At 42.5% G+C, this 17,007-nt stretch overlaps 1 protein-coding gene across 1 annotated transcript in view; it reads left to right on the top strand.

Moving 5' to 3' along the window:
• The window catches only part of ACTR5 (actin related protein 5), a 36,638-nt gene extending 22,962 nt beyond the window's left edge, over nucleotides 1-13,676 (top strand). Inside the window, exon 9 of the mRNA XM_038572993.1 lies at nucleotides 1,716-13,676. Within this exon, the coding sequence (XP_038428921.1) occupies nucleotides 1,716-1,973 (258 nt within the window). The 3' untranslated portion in view covers nucleotides 1,974-13,676. The remainder of the gene's footprint in view (nucleotides 1-1,715) is intronic.
• The last annotated feature ends 3,331 nt before the right edge of the window (nucleotides 13,677-17,007 follow it).

The raw sequence follows: 17,007 nt of genomic DNA on the forward strand, positions 1-17,007 counted from the left end.
ATCATATTATTGGATGTTTAAGATCTATTGCTTGATCATCGCGAAAGCCCTTCCTGTGAATTACTTTGTGAACATTAGCTGTAGGAATGCTGCCAGATTGCTCTTTGCTGCTGTCCTTTAGCTGGTTCAGCCTCATGTGGCACCGCCCCAGCTTCCGTGGCTTCCACTTTTGCTGCTCCTTTGCAGCTATGATGTGATAAGTATGCGTCATGCCAGAATTAACCCTTGATACTCACTCAACATTTAGGTTATGTATTCAGCAGCTCAAGTGTGAGCCATTTAAGATCTTGAGATGGTACTTGAACATACTTTAAGTTTCTCTTGGTTTCTTATTTAAGGAGCAAAACATTTTAATATTCAATTATAATAGTGTTTTAAAAGTTAACAAAGAATAATCTCAACATAAGCACAAAAAAACCCTCAGCAAAACATTAAAAAATGTTACTAAAATCTCAGACAAGTTAAGTAGGCCAAAATGAGGATAGAAAAAAAAGCAAAACACTTGTAGTTCAGCCACTGTGAGTTACATATAAACTTTTGGTTCATTTTCTTCTCTTGTATTTGATTTTAGCTTAAAAAAAAAAAAAAAGGAGAGATTGTTGATGGCTTATTTGTGACCTGTATTTTTGTTTTACTTTTCAAAATTTTTTTTCTTTGCCAGTAGGTATATGTCCAAAGCCTTTTTTGTATGGCTGTATAGTATTTCATTATTTTATTCCATTATCTTACTGGTTTTTCAGTGGTAATAATGCTAGCTACCATTTATTGAATACTTAGTCTGTGCCAGGAGTATCACACTGCTTCACACTCATTCTCTCCTGCTCCAGCCAGAGCATAAGGGCTCTTGTGACCCTAATTTACTGACGCTCTTTTATCACAAGTATGTCCCATGTCAGCCCAGTCAATCTTCTGACTTTTGTGTTTGTCTGCTTCATCCTCCATCTGTGCATGCTGATTCTACTTTATGTCACCTCCCTGTTACTTCAGAGAGTTCTCAAACTACTATTCCAACCTGGAAATCCTGTGGTTGGGGAGGGAGGTAAGAAGGAGGGGGGAGTCAGGTGGCGACACAGGAAGCCTAACTGGAGCTCCAGAGGATGTTCCTGCTCTGGTCAGGTCAGCCGAGTTGAGGGGCTCCCACGGGGCTGCTGACTGTGGCCTCACTCTGACAGTAAGCAGTGGAAACAGCACTGGCAGCGTCCTGGAGAATGCCTGGGCCATCCTCTCTGCTTTTCACTCCTGACTCTTCTTGTCCACCACGGCCAGAACCACCTTGTATCAGCCTCTGCTTCCCTCTGCTCACAGAGTGGGTGTCAGGGTGAGAAACCCTTTCCTCCACCTGGAGTGCTGGCTCTGCTTCCTTTCTCCATGTGGCAGCTTATGGCAGTTTGTGGTCGACAGTGTGGGAACAGGAGGGGCAGCTGGGCCTTTGTTGCCCCATTGTGGCAGGTCCAGTGTTGGTGAACTAGCTGGCAGCCGTTGATTGTGTGAGGTCGAGTCTGCTGCATTTTGCATTCTTGTGTGCTCTCTTGTAGAGTCTGCAGCTTCCCCACCCAGCTGTATTTGGAGGGTGCGGGCAGTTCCGCACCGGGGCCCCCACATGTGTGTATTTCTGGTGATACCACATAGGGGGTTGCAGCTGAGCCTGCTAAATAGTCACTCCATGAGCCCTAGGGTTGGAGATGGCCCTCTGCTGAGTGCTGTTTGTGTTTCAGGTCCAGCTTGCCTCCAACCCTGTGCTGGACGCCTGGTATGGCGCTCGGGACTGGGCCTTGGACCATCTGGACAACGATGAAGTGTGGATCACCAGGAAAGAGTATGAAGAGAAGGGAGGAGAGTACCTCAAGGAGCACTGTGCATCCAACATCTACGTCCCCATCCGTCTGCCCAAGCAGGCCTCCCGCTTCTCAGACACGCAGGCCCCTGGCAAAGGCTCGGGGGCCAGTGGAGGCAGTGCTGGTGAGCAGGCATAGTAGATGCCCTCTGGGACCTGGGGCCTCGGCCAGTGTGACGGACGGTGGCTGTGCTAGCTGGCTCTGCCCTGAGCCAGCTGGTAGCACTGGGCGACAAGGTGGATTTCTCCTGGGGAGAATAGTTACAGGACACTGGGAGTTTCCTTTTGGAAGTGTGTTCACTTGGGGGTTCCTGCAGTGAAGAGACTTGAAATGGCTTTCTGGTATTGTTCCTGAACCAAGGACGAACTGTGGCATCAGCTTCCTGCAGCAGTAAATGAAGACCGTGTAGGACAAGGATGTACAAAACGTAAAAAGTTTATTTCTTTATTTAAAAAGTTCTTTAAAAGAATCCTTCAAAACGGATATTGTCAGTGTAGATATTCTTCTGACTTTATTCAGAAATCATGTGACTGCCCAGCAGATGGAGGACTTTCACAGGTGTATAAACAAAAGATAGTGTTAATGTGACAAAAGCAGTTGCCCACGAAATCTCAGGAGCTGGAAATGTTTTCCTTCTATCATTTCCTCTTAAAATAGGTAAAAAGGGCCTAGAGAAGGTGACCAAATGGCAGAGTTTCTCCATCAGGGACCTGCATAGGTCCACTTCTGAATGGGCAGAAATGAGGCCTTTGCCCAATTTTTGTTCATACTTTCTATGCTGGAAACTTTTCCACCACATGAGGCCTTCCTACAGATTTTTCTTTCAATGTCCACAAGTTTGTTGGCTGCTTAACTTTCTTGGGCCTTTCAGAAGAATGAAACAAGTCAGGAAAAGGTGAATTCTGTAGCTGCCTCAGTGTTGCCATAATCTTATATTCCCTGTGCCCTTGCAGCATCATCTTAAATGGACAAATGACCCCTCTCTTTTATAGAGATTGCTCAGTGTGAATTTTAACTCTGAAACATTCCTGGTAATTGAGCCCAGAGGCCCCTGAGACGCTAGTGTCTGTCCCAGAATCTGTCCATTTAAATCCTATGGAGCCTCTAGCCCATCCTTCCGATGAGGCCCCCTCAGGACCTGTTGGCTCATGCAGTGTACCAGGGGCTATCACCTGGATCTGCAGCCCTCGGGTTAGAAACTAAAGGCTTGGAGTGGGCAGTGGTGGTGCAGAAGGTAGAAGACTCAAGCCAACCCAGGGTCTCCCAGAGGATTGCCAGTGAGCCACTGGCCATGTATAGCAGGGCCCAGGTACTAAGGAGACTTTGATAGGCATGTGCTGTTATGAAAAAAGAATAGTTGCCAAGAAGAAGGCAGGACCAACCTCCACATGAGGGAGGTTTTCATATCCTGTTCCCAGGAAGAGGAGCACACTGACTTCTGGTGGGCCTGGAGGTCCCTCCCTCTCCCATTGTCAACAGTTTTAACAGCCTGAGCGACATAGTGAAATCAGCGTGGTCAGGGAGGCCGAGCCCTGGTGGCAAGGCCCCTGGGTGGGCAGGTAAGCCCAGACATGGTTAAGCTGGGCCTACCGGAACTGAGGAGGTGTGGGGCTGCAGTGAAGGGCAGGCTGAGGGGCTTGGGCTCTCCAGTTGCATCTTTCACTCCTCACATTAAGTATACCGTGACCTTTCACAGCCGCCTTACGGGTTACCGTGGCTCTTCTGAAGGAAGCTGCCCCACTCTCCCTAGCATGCAGAGCAGGCATATGCCATCCGTGCATTCCCTCAGCTTTGCACAGACCACCAGCAGAACACTCACCACAAGCCTGGGCTTTGTCTCTCCCCCAGGACTGTTGCCTTAAACTGAAGTGTTCTGAAGAGCAGGAAGTGTTCCATTCAGTGTAGAGTATCTACAGCTGAGTGCTGGACCCTGGAGGGTGCTGAGGGCTCACAGGATTTTTAATGGATGACTAAATCTATGACCAGAGAACATTTGAGAATAGTCTGATTGTCTACTCTGTTGAGAAGAACAGATCAAGAGTCCACGCTGAGGACTTCCTCTCAACCGGGGAGCCCTATTCATTGAGGCATCTGATGTTCCTGGGTAGGTGGGCCATGACTGCATGCAGCTGAATGTTCTGGGGGCGGCTGTGAAGGAACAGACTCCTGTATCCCAGCTTCGGGCTCTCGTGGCAGGAGGAGATAGCCTGAGGAAGGGACTGTCCTGTGTCTCTAGGACCAACTAGCTCTGGATTTGAGTTAGGGCAGCTCTCAAAGTTGGGCAGCCACAAAGAGTGATTGAGCCCCCCACCCCCCGGGCTAAGATGGTGGTAGGGATACCCTGACTGTTGCCTGCTTATGCTGCCTCTGCCTCCTGGTGGCATCTCTGGAAATAAGCAGTTTTGCCAAAGGAACAGAGCAGGTAAAAATAAAAGGAAGTGGCACAAGAGTGTAGTTAAGTGTTCAGAGATGTGCAGACAAGGCTAAACCAAGAAATGGAGATTTAGACAAATGTAACTTGCAAAGATTATTTTATGCCTACCTAAGGGATTAAGTGAATAAAGTGACATCTATCATTAATAGAACTTTGCCATTAGATTGTCACCAGAAAATTAGAGAATGAGAGGGTGCCAGAGGATTCAGAAGTGTAGGCAGAGCCTGGCTGTGTACAGAGTACATTCTCCTTTCCTTCTGGGCCCATGGCTGCACTACATTTCCCAGCCTCCCTTGTGGTTGTTATCAGGGCCATCTGAGTTTGGCTGGTGGAATATGGGCAGAAGTTCGCCCATTGTTTCCAGGGCTGGCTTCAGTAAACCTCCCCTAAGAGCCCTCTTCTTCCTCCTTCCCTGACTGTGGGCTGAATGGAGAGCCATCTAAGGCCCACGAGGAGTGCAGAGCCACAAAGTGGAAGGAACCAAGTTCCTAAATGACTGCCTGGAGCAGCGGCCCTGCAAATTCTTCCCCTGTGAGGAAGTAAACTCTCACTGTGTTAAGCTGCAGAGCGCTCAGGCCTTATCTACTATAGCAACTAGCATTATTCCAGCAAAAACTTTAGGTTACAAATAAAATGTCATCAACTTCGTGTTAAACAGGGAAAAAAATAAAAATATGAAACTAGGAGAATAATGTGACAGATAGTGATTCTTTCATTTAGAAAATGAGAATGACCATCACTTTTATCCTGTAGGAGGATTAATGAGATAATGAATAAAATCACCTAAGGATTTCTACCAACATGGCAGACTTCTGATTTAGAAGACCCCCTGCCCCCAACCTGCTACAAAGCTAGGCAAAAAGTTAAAGTATAACTATACAAAAAGTTGTAATGCTGAACCCGAAAGAGAAAATTCTAGCTATCATAGGAAATGATAGAAATCAGAAATAAATACAAAAATCGTGGCTGGAGTGGTAACCACAGTATGCACTGAGGGAAACCAGAGCTTTCAGGCTGAGATGAGCCCTAGGGATGGACAGGGACTACTGAGCCCTGGGAAGTCCCACAGGCAGACTGACCTGCTCCTTGTTTTCTCTTTCTGTTCCCTTCCTTCCATGACATCTCTATTCCCCCAATTCCGCTTATGTCTGTGAGCATCCACTAAGACCCAGGTACTCTTCCCTTGTGCCTCATGCCCACCAGGGCTCCTCTTCCTTTCCTAGGCCCAGGGAGCCCTGTGAAATTCAGTCGTTCCAGAGGCCCAGAAGCCATTTCCCATAGCACACATTTTTACTGACCAAAGTCACCATGAGGGCAGGGTGAGTCTGTGCTATAGGGAAAGTCAAGGTGATGCGGTGGGTTGAATTGTGTCCTGAGATGATATGTCCAGGTGGTAACCCAGTGTCTCTAAATGTGACCTTATTAGGAAATAGGTTCTTTGTAAATGGAATTAAGGATCTGGACGTGAGATCAGCCTGGTAGGGTGGGCCCTCAATCCAATGGCTGGTATCCTTATAAAATAAATGACACAGGAAAGAAAGCAATGGAGAGGCAGAGGCTGGAGTAAGGCAGCCACAAGCCAGGGAATGCCAGGAGCCACCAGAAGCTAGAAGAGGCAAGGAAGGATTCTCCCCTAGTGCCTTCATGGGGGGAGTATGACCCAGATGATACCTTGATTTGGTATCCAGGACTGTGAGTAAATTTCTGTTGCTTTAGGTACTGTGTTTGTGGTCATTTGTTATATACACAAATGTCTAGGTCGAGTCTGGGAAGGAATCTGGGTATGGGTAGGAAATTTTTAAGCCATAAAGAAGCAGAGAACTTGCCTACAAGATGGAGGAGTCCTAGCAATGGCAGGACCAAGATAACAACCAACATCTATCATGGGGCAAGCTGGCATTGGCAATGAAGGATAGGGAGGTGGGGTTTGGGAAGTGCACAGGACCAGAGCTGAAGGTCCTGGAGAGGCGCCCCTTCTGGGGATAAGAGAGGCCCTAGGCAGTCCGAGGTGGTGTATGGGGAAGCATGGAAGGGGCTGGCACTGGAGGTTTATTACAGCAACAGAAGATCACAGGAAGCTGGACCATCCAAAGGTGCTAAATACTGGAGAATCTACCTCACTGCTGCACCAGGAGGGGGAGCTTAGAGAGACTTAGAGACCAACTAAAATACTCTCCCTGCCCTGCTCCTCACCTATATCCTGCTAATAGGTGCTCAGGTAAACCTAACATGCCTAAATATGAAGAGTAATAAAAACAGCATCCTAAAGGGGATATTGCAAGATAAAACTAAAATCGGAAAATTTAAAGTCAAACTTGTTAGCAGGAAACACAGGAGGATAAAAGACAGAAAAAAATTGTAATGCAGCATTCCAACACAAAATAATTAGACAAGCAAATGCAGTTGTGAGGACACCACAAAACAAAAGCTTCGAGTAAAAATGACCAAGCAGATGTGAAATGAGAACTGAGAGGACCCAGGAAAAGAAACTGAATATAAAAGAAAAATGATCTCAGAAATCTAAATCCAAGATGCACAAAGGGGAGATACAGTCAACTGGAAAGAAAAAGGAAAAACAAAGTGAAAGAAAATAAGAGAAAGTTACAGATAAGGAAGAAGAGGCACAAGAAATCTAATCAAGTTGGACATAGTTGAAAATTCGGTATATTGAATTTTATATTGTAAAGGAAAAAAAACAATGGAATAAAAATTCATATTTCAGTGGTAATTTGGTAATACTTTCCTCCGAGAGAGAAAATGCTCTGAATACAAATACGGTAAAGACACACTGTGTATGCACTTGGGAAGAGAGACTCAGAAGTGTCAACTCTAAGAAGATCCTAGGCAAATAAATCCTCTGGGCTTCTAGGCAAAAAGACACAATGGCTTACAGTATCAAGAAAAACTAGATGTCATCAGACTTTCTGACAGCACTCTGTGTAATTTAATACTAGAAAGTTGACCAAAGAAATTGAATTATGAAAAAACAAAAACGGTAGAATAAACTTACTTGAAAAAAAAATTTAAGAAACCTGCTAGAAAAAGGCCAACAACAGTTTAAAACTACTAGAAAGAATAGGGAAAGAGCAAATACATGAAATAATAAGGAATTACTAAAACAAGAAAAATCATTACTTTCTACAGTTCTTTGCAAATACATTTGAAAATATAGATAAAATTTGTCATTTTTTAGGAAAATGGAATGTACCAGTACTGACCTGACAGGAATCGAGTCCTGGCTCCAGATGCTTTCACCCAGAAATGACACAACACATGTGCTCTGATTTCATTGGCCAAAGCAAGTCATTTAGCTGTGTGTGATTTCTTAGCATTCTGTGTTACCTCCTCTAACTAGTTATATCTTTATGTAATTTTTTTTTGTGATTGCTCTAGAAGTTACATTATGCATCCTTTATTTATTGTATGGATTCTATAATACTTCACATACAATGTAAGAATGTTGCCACATATAACTCCATTTTTCACTTTGGGGATTTGCTATTGGTATGTGCTTTACTGTCACAAACCCCATAACACATTTTTAATTTTTAAAATGTGGTTAGTAGTCTTTTGGAGAAATCTAAAAAGATCATCTTTTACCTGCACATTGATTCTTTCTGGTCAAGAACGTGGGAGTGGGAGGAGAACATTTTCTTGGCATTAGTTCTGGCACATTCTCCTCATACTAACAGGATGGGGGAGGGGCTTCCCTCTGGCCTGTGCCTAGCCAAACAGCCTTTTGGAAACCTTCCAGAGGAAATGCAGTGGGTTCTCCCTGGAGCCTTACTGCAAATTGGACAAGAATTGTCTGGAAGATGAATTCACCTGCTTGGCTTTTTCTAGCCTGCGTAACATTTCGATGAAAACCTGGCTGGGAGTAGGCTATATTGGATCCTACCAGCCCTCTCCCAGCCTGGGCAACCATCTGGAGATTGCCTGGGAGTCAAGGTGATGGGTATTTTCTCAGTCTAGACAAAATTCTGCAAACTCTAACTTTAGTTGTGGGAGGAGGAGTTTACCTGCTGATCATTCCCCAGCTCAGGACACCAGTAGTATTTTGGACTGGGTTTCATAGAAGTATTGTTAAATCTAGAAGGGTTTATAATTGGGTCAGCAAAATCCATGCCCTGATCACTGTTCATAGTAAAGGACATTCCGAGAGTATGAACTAAGGAAGTCCTTTTGTTGATAGATTCTGTCGGTCTTTGTCATAGGCATGTCTCTGCCATTGTGAGGAGGTACACCCAATTGCTTAAAATATACAAATAATAATCTGAATAAAACTGACCAGAAAATTTACAAAGGCCCCCAAGGAGGAGGTAGATCTGCCCTCTTCTTGACAGCTTTCCCCACATTCTGAGTCTGACTATAGGGAAGTTCTTACAAGATCATTGAGGAACACTGGGAAATTTGGGGACCTGCCAACTATAACCAGTTAATCCTGACATCCTCTCTGTGTGTGCCAAGCCATGGGTTCTGGAAACAGGATGAACAAACAGACCCTTTGGTGCCTCAAAGTGGTGCCCCCACTTTGGGGGTACACCAAAGAAGACATGGAATGCAAAACATCCCAAAGGTTCTTTGAATTTGGGGCCAATTCTGAGGGAAGGACAAAAATCAAAAGAGCTTCTAGAAGAGCCTGCTTGGGTGAAGAAGATGAGAACAGGAGGGGGTGGCTGGGGAAGATGAAGGTGAAGCTCCGCCCCTTGTGAGCTCTGAGAGCAGTCAGGCGATTTTTGAATGAATGTGCTTTTATTTTCCTCATTCTGAGTTCCCAGGCCTGCTCTTTTCACTTGCTGCTATCTAACAGGATTCCAGGGCTTGGCCTTGAGAATAGAGAGCCTCCTTATTGGCAATTTCTAGTGAAGAGAATCTCAGAAAAGGAGGAAGTGTTCCCTCTTACCCTGAAAATTTGGAAAAGCAGACACTCTCTGGAGAGCAGCAGAAAGCTGTTTCAAAGAGCCTATTCCTGGGATGCCTGGGTGATTCAGCAGTTGAGCATCTACCTTCGGCTCAGGGTGTGTTCCTGGGATCCAGGACCGAGTCCCACATCGGACTCCCTGTGGGGAGACTTTTCTCTCTGCCTATGTCTCTGCCTTTCTCTCATGAATAAAAAAATCTTAAAAAAAAAAAAAAGCCTGTTCCCTTAAAATATGGGATTCTCATCCTGCTCTGATTTTAGCTGCAAGTGTTATTTGTAACAAAGGACTTTAAAAAAAAAAAAAAGGTTTATTTATTTGAAAGAGAGAGAAAGCATGAGCAGGAGAGGCAGAGGGAGAGGGAGAGAATCTCAAGCAGACTCCGTGCGCTGAGCCCAGAGCCTGACTTGGGGCTGGATCTGATAACCATGAGGTTATGACCTGAGCCAAAACCAAGAGTTGGATGCCTAACTGATTGAGCCACCCAGACACCCCTGTAACAGAACACTCTTTAAAGTTGTCTGGGTTTTACAGAAATACAATCATGTGCTATAAGAAAAAAGAAATCTTTTAAAAAAGTGATATCTTTAAAATTAAAAAAATTAATCAGTAGCTTTGCTTAATTATATATTGCCCAAGTGATAACATTTCATTTACATTTCTGTTTTAAAAATAAAGGTATAGCCCTTTGTCCATTGTCTGTATTGGCCAGAGGAGCTTTGCAATTTACCTCTTCTTCTTTCTCCTGTCACTATGACTTTAAATTAACAATACACAATACAATGTACAAAATTGTGCATTTGGCTTTGGAATTGTATGTATGTTATTTGCAATTATAAAACAAAGTTTTACTCAAAGTAAGAGCACAATCCTTAAAAATCAAAAGCAAAGTGAAAGAAGTGAACCTAATTATCAGGTTGGTAGCTTACTTACACAGAGGTCTTATTTTAAGTCTTGAATGAGGTGACTTTAATAAGGTGATATTATTTTAAGTGACTTTTTTCACAATAGTGAGGAAAAAAACCAGTAGTTGAATGTACATCTTTCATGGGATATAGTCTAAGAACAAAAAAGGACTGTAAAAACATCTTGCTGTTTCAGCAATTATGGCATTGGTAATGGCTATTCTGAAGATATAAATGTGTGTGTGTGTATATATATATGCAAATAATTCTGTTAATGTTGCTAGAAACCAGGATTTCCAGCATAAGAGACAAGATATAAAAATATAAAATCAGGGGTGCCTAAGTGGCTCAGTTACACGTCCAACCCTTGATTTTGGCTTAGGTCATGCCAGGGTAGTGAGATCTGTGCATCAGCTCTGTGCTGGGCATGGAGCCTACTTAAGATTCTCTTTCCCACTCCCTCTGCTCCTCACCACGCCCCTCTCCCACTGTGTGCTATTTCTTTGTCTAAATAAAAAATATATATGTATACATATAAAACCAAAAATTAAAAGTTCTGCAATCCTAAATTTGAATCATAAGTATCAGTATGAGCACATGATGTATTTTCTCTCTAAAAGTATTAATTTCTTAGCTGAAATATGATCTGGAAATAATATCCCAGTATCAAGGAACACCCCTAGTGTGGCTTTTTATTAACCATTTCTCATTAAAAGGAACCAGGGCTCTTTGGAGAAAAGGCTGCTTCCATCTCTGGGGCAGGAAAGATGAACCTGGCCTACCTTGTTGCATCAGAAAGCAAGGAAACTATCAAAGACTCCCAAAGACTCCTGGGATCATATTGAAAGAAGGAGCCAACTTGAAGTGGCTCCCACTGGCTGAGGAATGAGATCATTGGAGCGTCAGAAAGAACAAAAATGGGGGCACCTGGTGACTCAGTCGATTAGGCATCTGCCTTTGGCTCCGGTCGTGATCCGGCGTCCTGGGATCAAGCCCAGGGTCAGCCTTCCAGCTCGGCAAAGAGTCTGCTGCTCCCTCTCCCTCTGCCGCTCTCCCTGCTCATTCTCTCTCTCTCTCAAATAAAATCTTAAAAAAGAAGAAATTAAAAAATTAAGGGTTCAAGCACATCAGATATGAAAATCCATGAATTCATCATTGGTTGCCTTTGGAGAAACCAGCTCATAATTCTGCAAATGATATAAAGTGAAAGAAGTGAGCATTGATTCAGCCTTGTACCAACTGCATCCCATGGTAAACAAATAAATGGTAAGAGAATTCTTCTTTATGGAAGACTTCTAGCTAATCTATGAAGAAAGAATGATAGAATACCATCATTGTCTAACTCCTGACAATGGCAAGAGGCCATGATCACCAACCCCTGCTAAAACCCATTGGGTGAAAAGCTGAAGGTATCTTTATAATGGACGGATATTATGTGCCTTCTGACGTGATGCAATATAACATCTTGAACACCATCCATGAAGTACTCTTACAAAAAATTTTTAATCTGAATCTAGTCAGGCCCCCAGATTTGACTGCCAGTTTCCTGGAAATACTGGGAGCAGAGAAGCATTGTATAAATTAAGGTCCCAACAGGAAGCAGATGGTGAACTCTGATTAGGGAAATTCCAAGCGGGGTTATTTATCCAGGTGAAGGCAGTGTGGAAAGAATTAATGGAATGAGAGGCAGAGAAGCCTTCCCCAGAAGAAAGAAGAATTACCAGAACCTGGAAAGGGAGGGAGTTGTGTCTTGAGAGGAACAGTTACCTTCGGCCAAGAAGCACAGCCAACCCAATGTAGCCTTGCAGGTAAGGGGCCAGGAAAATGATGACTCTGACTTCACTCTTTTCCCTCCTTCCCACTCCCCCCCGGGGCTCCCTATTGGCCAGACCCTGGAGCCAGAGGGTGATGGAACCTGGAGATGCCATCTACGTGGGTCAACCTCCAGGAGCAAAGACCAGCGTGGAGAAGAGTGGAAGGAGGACCTGAAGGGGGCAAGTAAGTAAAATTGGTCACAAACATGCTAACACCATGGGGATGCAATCAGCAAAATCCGGAATTCAGAGAACTCTCCAGGACAAACAATCTTCTTCTTCTTTTTTTTAATTCCACCAAATAAATTGCAAAGATGGGGGGAAAAAAAGAGGCTGGGGTGGGGGGAACCTATAAATTAACTTTCCTCCTGCCCCAACAAATAAACTGCAAAGGGGGTAAAAGGAAGACCCGTGAACTAAAAGACACTTGAAACCAAACACAGATACGAAGTTTGGACCTCGTTCAGATCCTGATTGTAATGAATCAACTGTTAAACAAAATAAACTTCTGAAAAAAATCTGGGAAATGTGACCATTGGATATTTGATGATATGAGAATTATTGATAAGTTTTTATTTTCTGATGTACTTGTTATGCCAAGAGAGGGGTGGGGAGGCTTATCGGAGGTACATACTGAAGTATTTGCAGATGAAATGATGTGTCTGGGATTTGCTCCAGAGTAATCAAGTGGGAGGGAGGTACAGAGGAAAAGTTGCCAACTGTTAGGTGGGGAGGAATAGGTACACCGGTTCATTATACCTCTGTCTCTACTTTTGCATGTGTTTGAAGTTTCCCATTTAAAAAATTAGAGTCATAGTACTCTCATCTAGCCTTTTTTTGTTTGTTCTGTAGCAATATGTCTTAGATATTATGCAACCTCACTGCATATGGAGTGGCTTCTCATCTTTGAAAAATGTATGTGCATATGTGTCTGTCACAAACATGATAAACAACTCCATGAGAATGTGATCTGCATATCCATGACCTAGATATATGCTATTTCCACAAATAGTAGCAGACCATACACAGTATAACATATCTTGGAGATCACACCACATCAATATAAAGAGAACTTCTACATTCTTTTTTTCTTTGTTCTTATGTCTTATGGATAAGGCATTCACAAGATTCTGAAAAACCACCCTCCAGTCCTTTGTTTTTTTATAGTAAGAAATGTGAGAAGAATTACAACCATTTTCCTGTAATGGATGTTTGTCATTTGACTTTGTTGGGTGTTTTTTTCATGCAGAATTCTTTATGGTCTCAAATCAAGCAATCTTTTAAAATTGCTTTTTGAGTTTTATCTCATACTTAGAAAAGCCTTACTCTGAGATAATGAAAAAAATCTTATGTTTTCTTTCCATACACTTAATTCTCTTAAACCTTTTATTTAGAAAGATTTTATTTACTTATTTGACAGAGAGAGAGAGAGACGGAGGGAGTGGGAGGGAGAGAGAATCTGAAGCCGACTCTATGCTGAGCGCAGAGTCCAACACGGTGCTGTGCTTGGAATTCCAGGAGATTACGCCGGGAGCTGAAACCAAGAGTCTGAATGCTTAGATGAGCCATCCAGGCACCCCTCTTTTAAATCTTTCTTGTAAAAAAAGTAATGTAAATAATGGCATAAAATTTAAATGTACAACCTAGTAACGTTATAAAATGAGCCCATGTAATCACGGTGGTCAAGAAACTAAATATTGCTTTTCTGTGTTCCCTCCCCAGAAACCCCCACTATCATCTTTCCTGATTAAAATCTGCTGCTTTACAAACATTATATGGTCTCATTCATTTGGGGGATATAAAAAATAGTGAAAGGGAATAAAGGGGAAAAGGGAAAAAATGAGTGGGAAATATCAGAAAGGGAGACAGAACATGAAAGACTCCTAACTCTGGGAAACGAACTAGGGGTGGTGGAAGGGGAGGTGGGCAGGGGCTGGGGGTGACTGGGTGACGGGCACTGAGGGGGGCACTTGATGGGATGAGCACTGGGTGTTATTCTATATGTTGGCAAATTGAACACCAATAAAAAATAAATTTATATAAAAAAAATCTCCTTTGCCCTGGTAAGAAAGCACTGTACAAATTCCTAGAATATTCCTTTTGGTGTTCTTCATAGTTTTACCACCCAATTCTGCATCCCTGAACATGGTCTTTAAGATCTATCCCTGTTACATGTGATTCTGTATTCATGCCCATTGTTCTGTAGTGTTTTACTGATGCCTGTACCATGATTTATTTATCCATTTGGAATTCATGTTGGTATAGGTTTATGGTAGAGCTCCAGCTGAATTACTTTTCAGATAACTAGCCAGTTGTACCAACAGTATTTATTAAGTAATCCATCTTTTCTCCACTGATTTAAATGCCACCTTTATTATTTATTAAATGACCTTATATTTTTTGGTCTAGTTCCAGACTCACTCATCTGCTCTATTCATCTCTCTGCCTATTTCTGAATTCATAATGAACTATTACTCTCACTTTGTTATACACTTTAAAATGCAGCAGAGTCTGTCTCTCCAGAGTTCTCTCTCTTTCTTTTTTTAATGACTTATTTTTTCATATTCCTGCATGCTCCTTGGAATCAGTGAAGTTCTAGAATAATCCTGTTGGAATATTTGTTTGCATCCCATTAAAATAATGGATTAAACAATGAAAGATGGGATCTTTTCTTTATTGAATCTTCTAGCCCCAAATGGAAAAGTGCCTTTTTCCTTTATTCAGGTCTTCATGTCACACAATAGACTTCAGAAGTTTTATTCATGTATTTCCTGCACATTTTTTTTGTGAGGTAAAACTCATTCATTCAAACATTTGAGTAGTATTCCATGATGTTTCATGATTTGTTTATTTATTTAGCCCACTTCTGGTGGCATTTGAATAGATCTGTTTCTAAATTTATTCTGTTACAAATAATGCTGCAGTAAATATCCTTGCACATAGCACAGGCGTATTTGGAAAGGATTTACTCTGTAAGCAAAATTGCTAGACCAAAGGATGTAATTTTTTTTTTGGACCACAGGATATTTTAAATGTTGACAGATATTATAAAATTACTGTCCAAAATGATACCAATTTACACTCTTTCTATAGGTATCCACCCATTTTCCACACTTTGATAGTCATCCTGCATATTTACAACTTTAAAATCCTTTTCTAGTGTTCAGGAAATTATATTTCATTGTGGTTTTAATGAATACTTCTTTGATTTCTGGTCATTTGTATTTCTTCTGAGCATTCCCCATTCATATCCTTTACCTGGTTTGACAGGGATATACATCTTTTTCATACGGATTTTGTGTATTCTTTTTATTTTGCGTGTATACCTTTTATTTTATTAAAGTATGAAACATTTAGTTCTTCTTCACCATCTGGCATTATAGTTTCCTAATTTTCTCCATAAAGAGCTTATGCAGGTTTTTTATTCTGAGACACCTCTTAGGTTTTATTGCTATTGTAAATGGCATCTTTTTTAAGAGGATATTTTCTAGTTGTTTGTTGCTGGTTTATAGCAGCAGCATTGATTTGTATCACTCATGTCTGTTTAGTGATACTATATCTCACAGTCCCGAAGAGCTCTCTTACTAGTAGCATGACCTGTATGAGGATCTGTTGGATTTTTAAATGTAGAAAATCATAGACATTTTTAGTGTCATGTTGTCAACAAGTAATTAAGCAAGTCTTGCAAGGTCTTAGAATCCAGAAAGTGGGGAGAGGGACACGGAACTGCGGAGGCTGGAGGAAAGTGTGAAAGCAGGACAAGGAATAATTTGTCAAGAGGGACAGAGGAGCTGGGCAGACCAGGAAGCCTGGAGGTGTGTGGGGAACGGAGGGTGGAGAAATGAGGGTTTGTGTAAGTGTTTCCAGCAATTGTGTTTCTGTATTCCCTTCATGATGTTTGCAAAATAAAAGTTATTTGTAACATTTTTGGGAAACTGTACCATGCTGCCTGACTACAGCAATGTTATGAGACGGGATGTTTGAATCCTGGCTCATACCTTCTGTGGACTTGCACAGAGCAAGCGTGAGCAAAGGAACTAAAGAAGAAAGAAAACAGGAAGAATGCTCTATTAACATAATAGAATAAACAGCTGGGCTGCAAACATGCAACACTGGCCATTCTAATGAAAGAATAGTATGCTATCCTGAAAAAAGAATACAGTGATAAACATATATCAAATAAAGTTAAAAATCTATAAAGTCCTTGATATTAAGTCGAGGATGATAGAGAAAAGGTAAAATAATAATAATAATACATTTATTATTATATTTACTATTCTATTTTGTATTTTATTATTCTATTTGGTTATTAATTTTTATTACTATTATGCTGTTGTAGCTTTCTAGATGGACAGATCTTGGTTGGAATTCTGGGTCCTCCACTCACAAGCGGTGTGAACTTGGGCAAGGAAAGGCAATCCCTGAGATTGAGGTCAGCTGAGAGGGCAAACGTGGGACAAAAGCCTGTGCACTGGCTCAGGACCGTGGGAAATCCAGGCCCTTGCGGGGATTCCTGAGACAGGTCCGTGGCTGGGTCATTCTCTGCCTGTGATCACTCATCCTTATGTCAGCTCTGGTTCCATGCACCAGGTGGCAGGGTTCCAAGAGAGCCAGGCTTATGCACACCTGCCTGTGGAGCTCCTGTTTGCATCACCTTTGCTGATGATGTCCCGGGGGCCACAGCAAATTACTCAGACAACTCCCAAGTCCCTGTGGGAGGGGACCAACAAAAGCATGGATATTGAGAAGAGTGGTTCATGGGGGACCGTTAATGTGATCACATTGCAATAGAACAGACAATGTCATTTGCAAGACACGCTGGGCTTTCAGCCCCTGCTCACAAACTCAAGTGAGACCTTCCCTGGAGCAGCCAGATCATAAGCAGGTAAGGCCAGCAGGTGGGACCAGAACAGCTGCTATCCAAATTATTGCAGGGGACTGTTGCTTTGATAGGAGGGTTGAGCCAGGGTGAGGGCAGCACAGAGGAGGCCAACAGAGGCCCAGTAGGGCAAAAGGTGGCAAACACAGGCTCTGGAACAGGCAGACCTGAGTTCAAGTCTTGACTTTGCCATTTGCTTGTTCATAGCTCTGGGCTAGTAA

The sequence above is a fragment of the Canis lupus genome, chromosome 24, assembly GCF_011100685.1.
Source record: "Canis lupus familiaris isolate Mischka breed German Shepherd chromosome 24, alternate assembly UU_Cfam_GSD_1.0, whole genome shotgun sequence".
Classification (NCBI taxonomy): domain Eukaryota; kingdom Metazoa; phylum Chordata; class Mammalia; order Carnivora; family Canidae; genus Canis; species Canis lupus.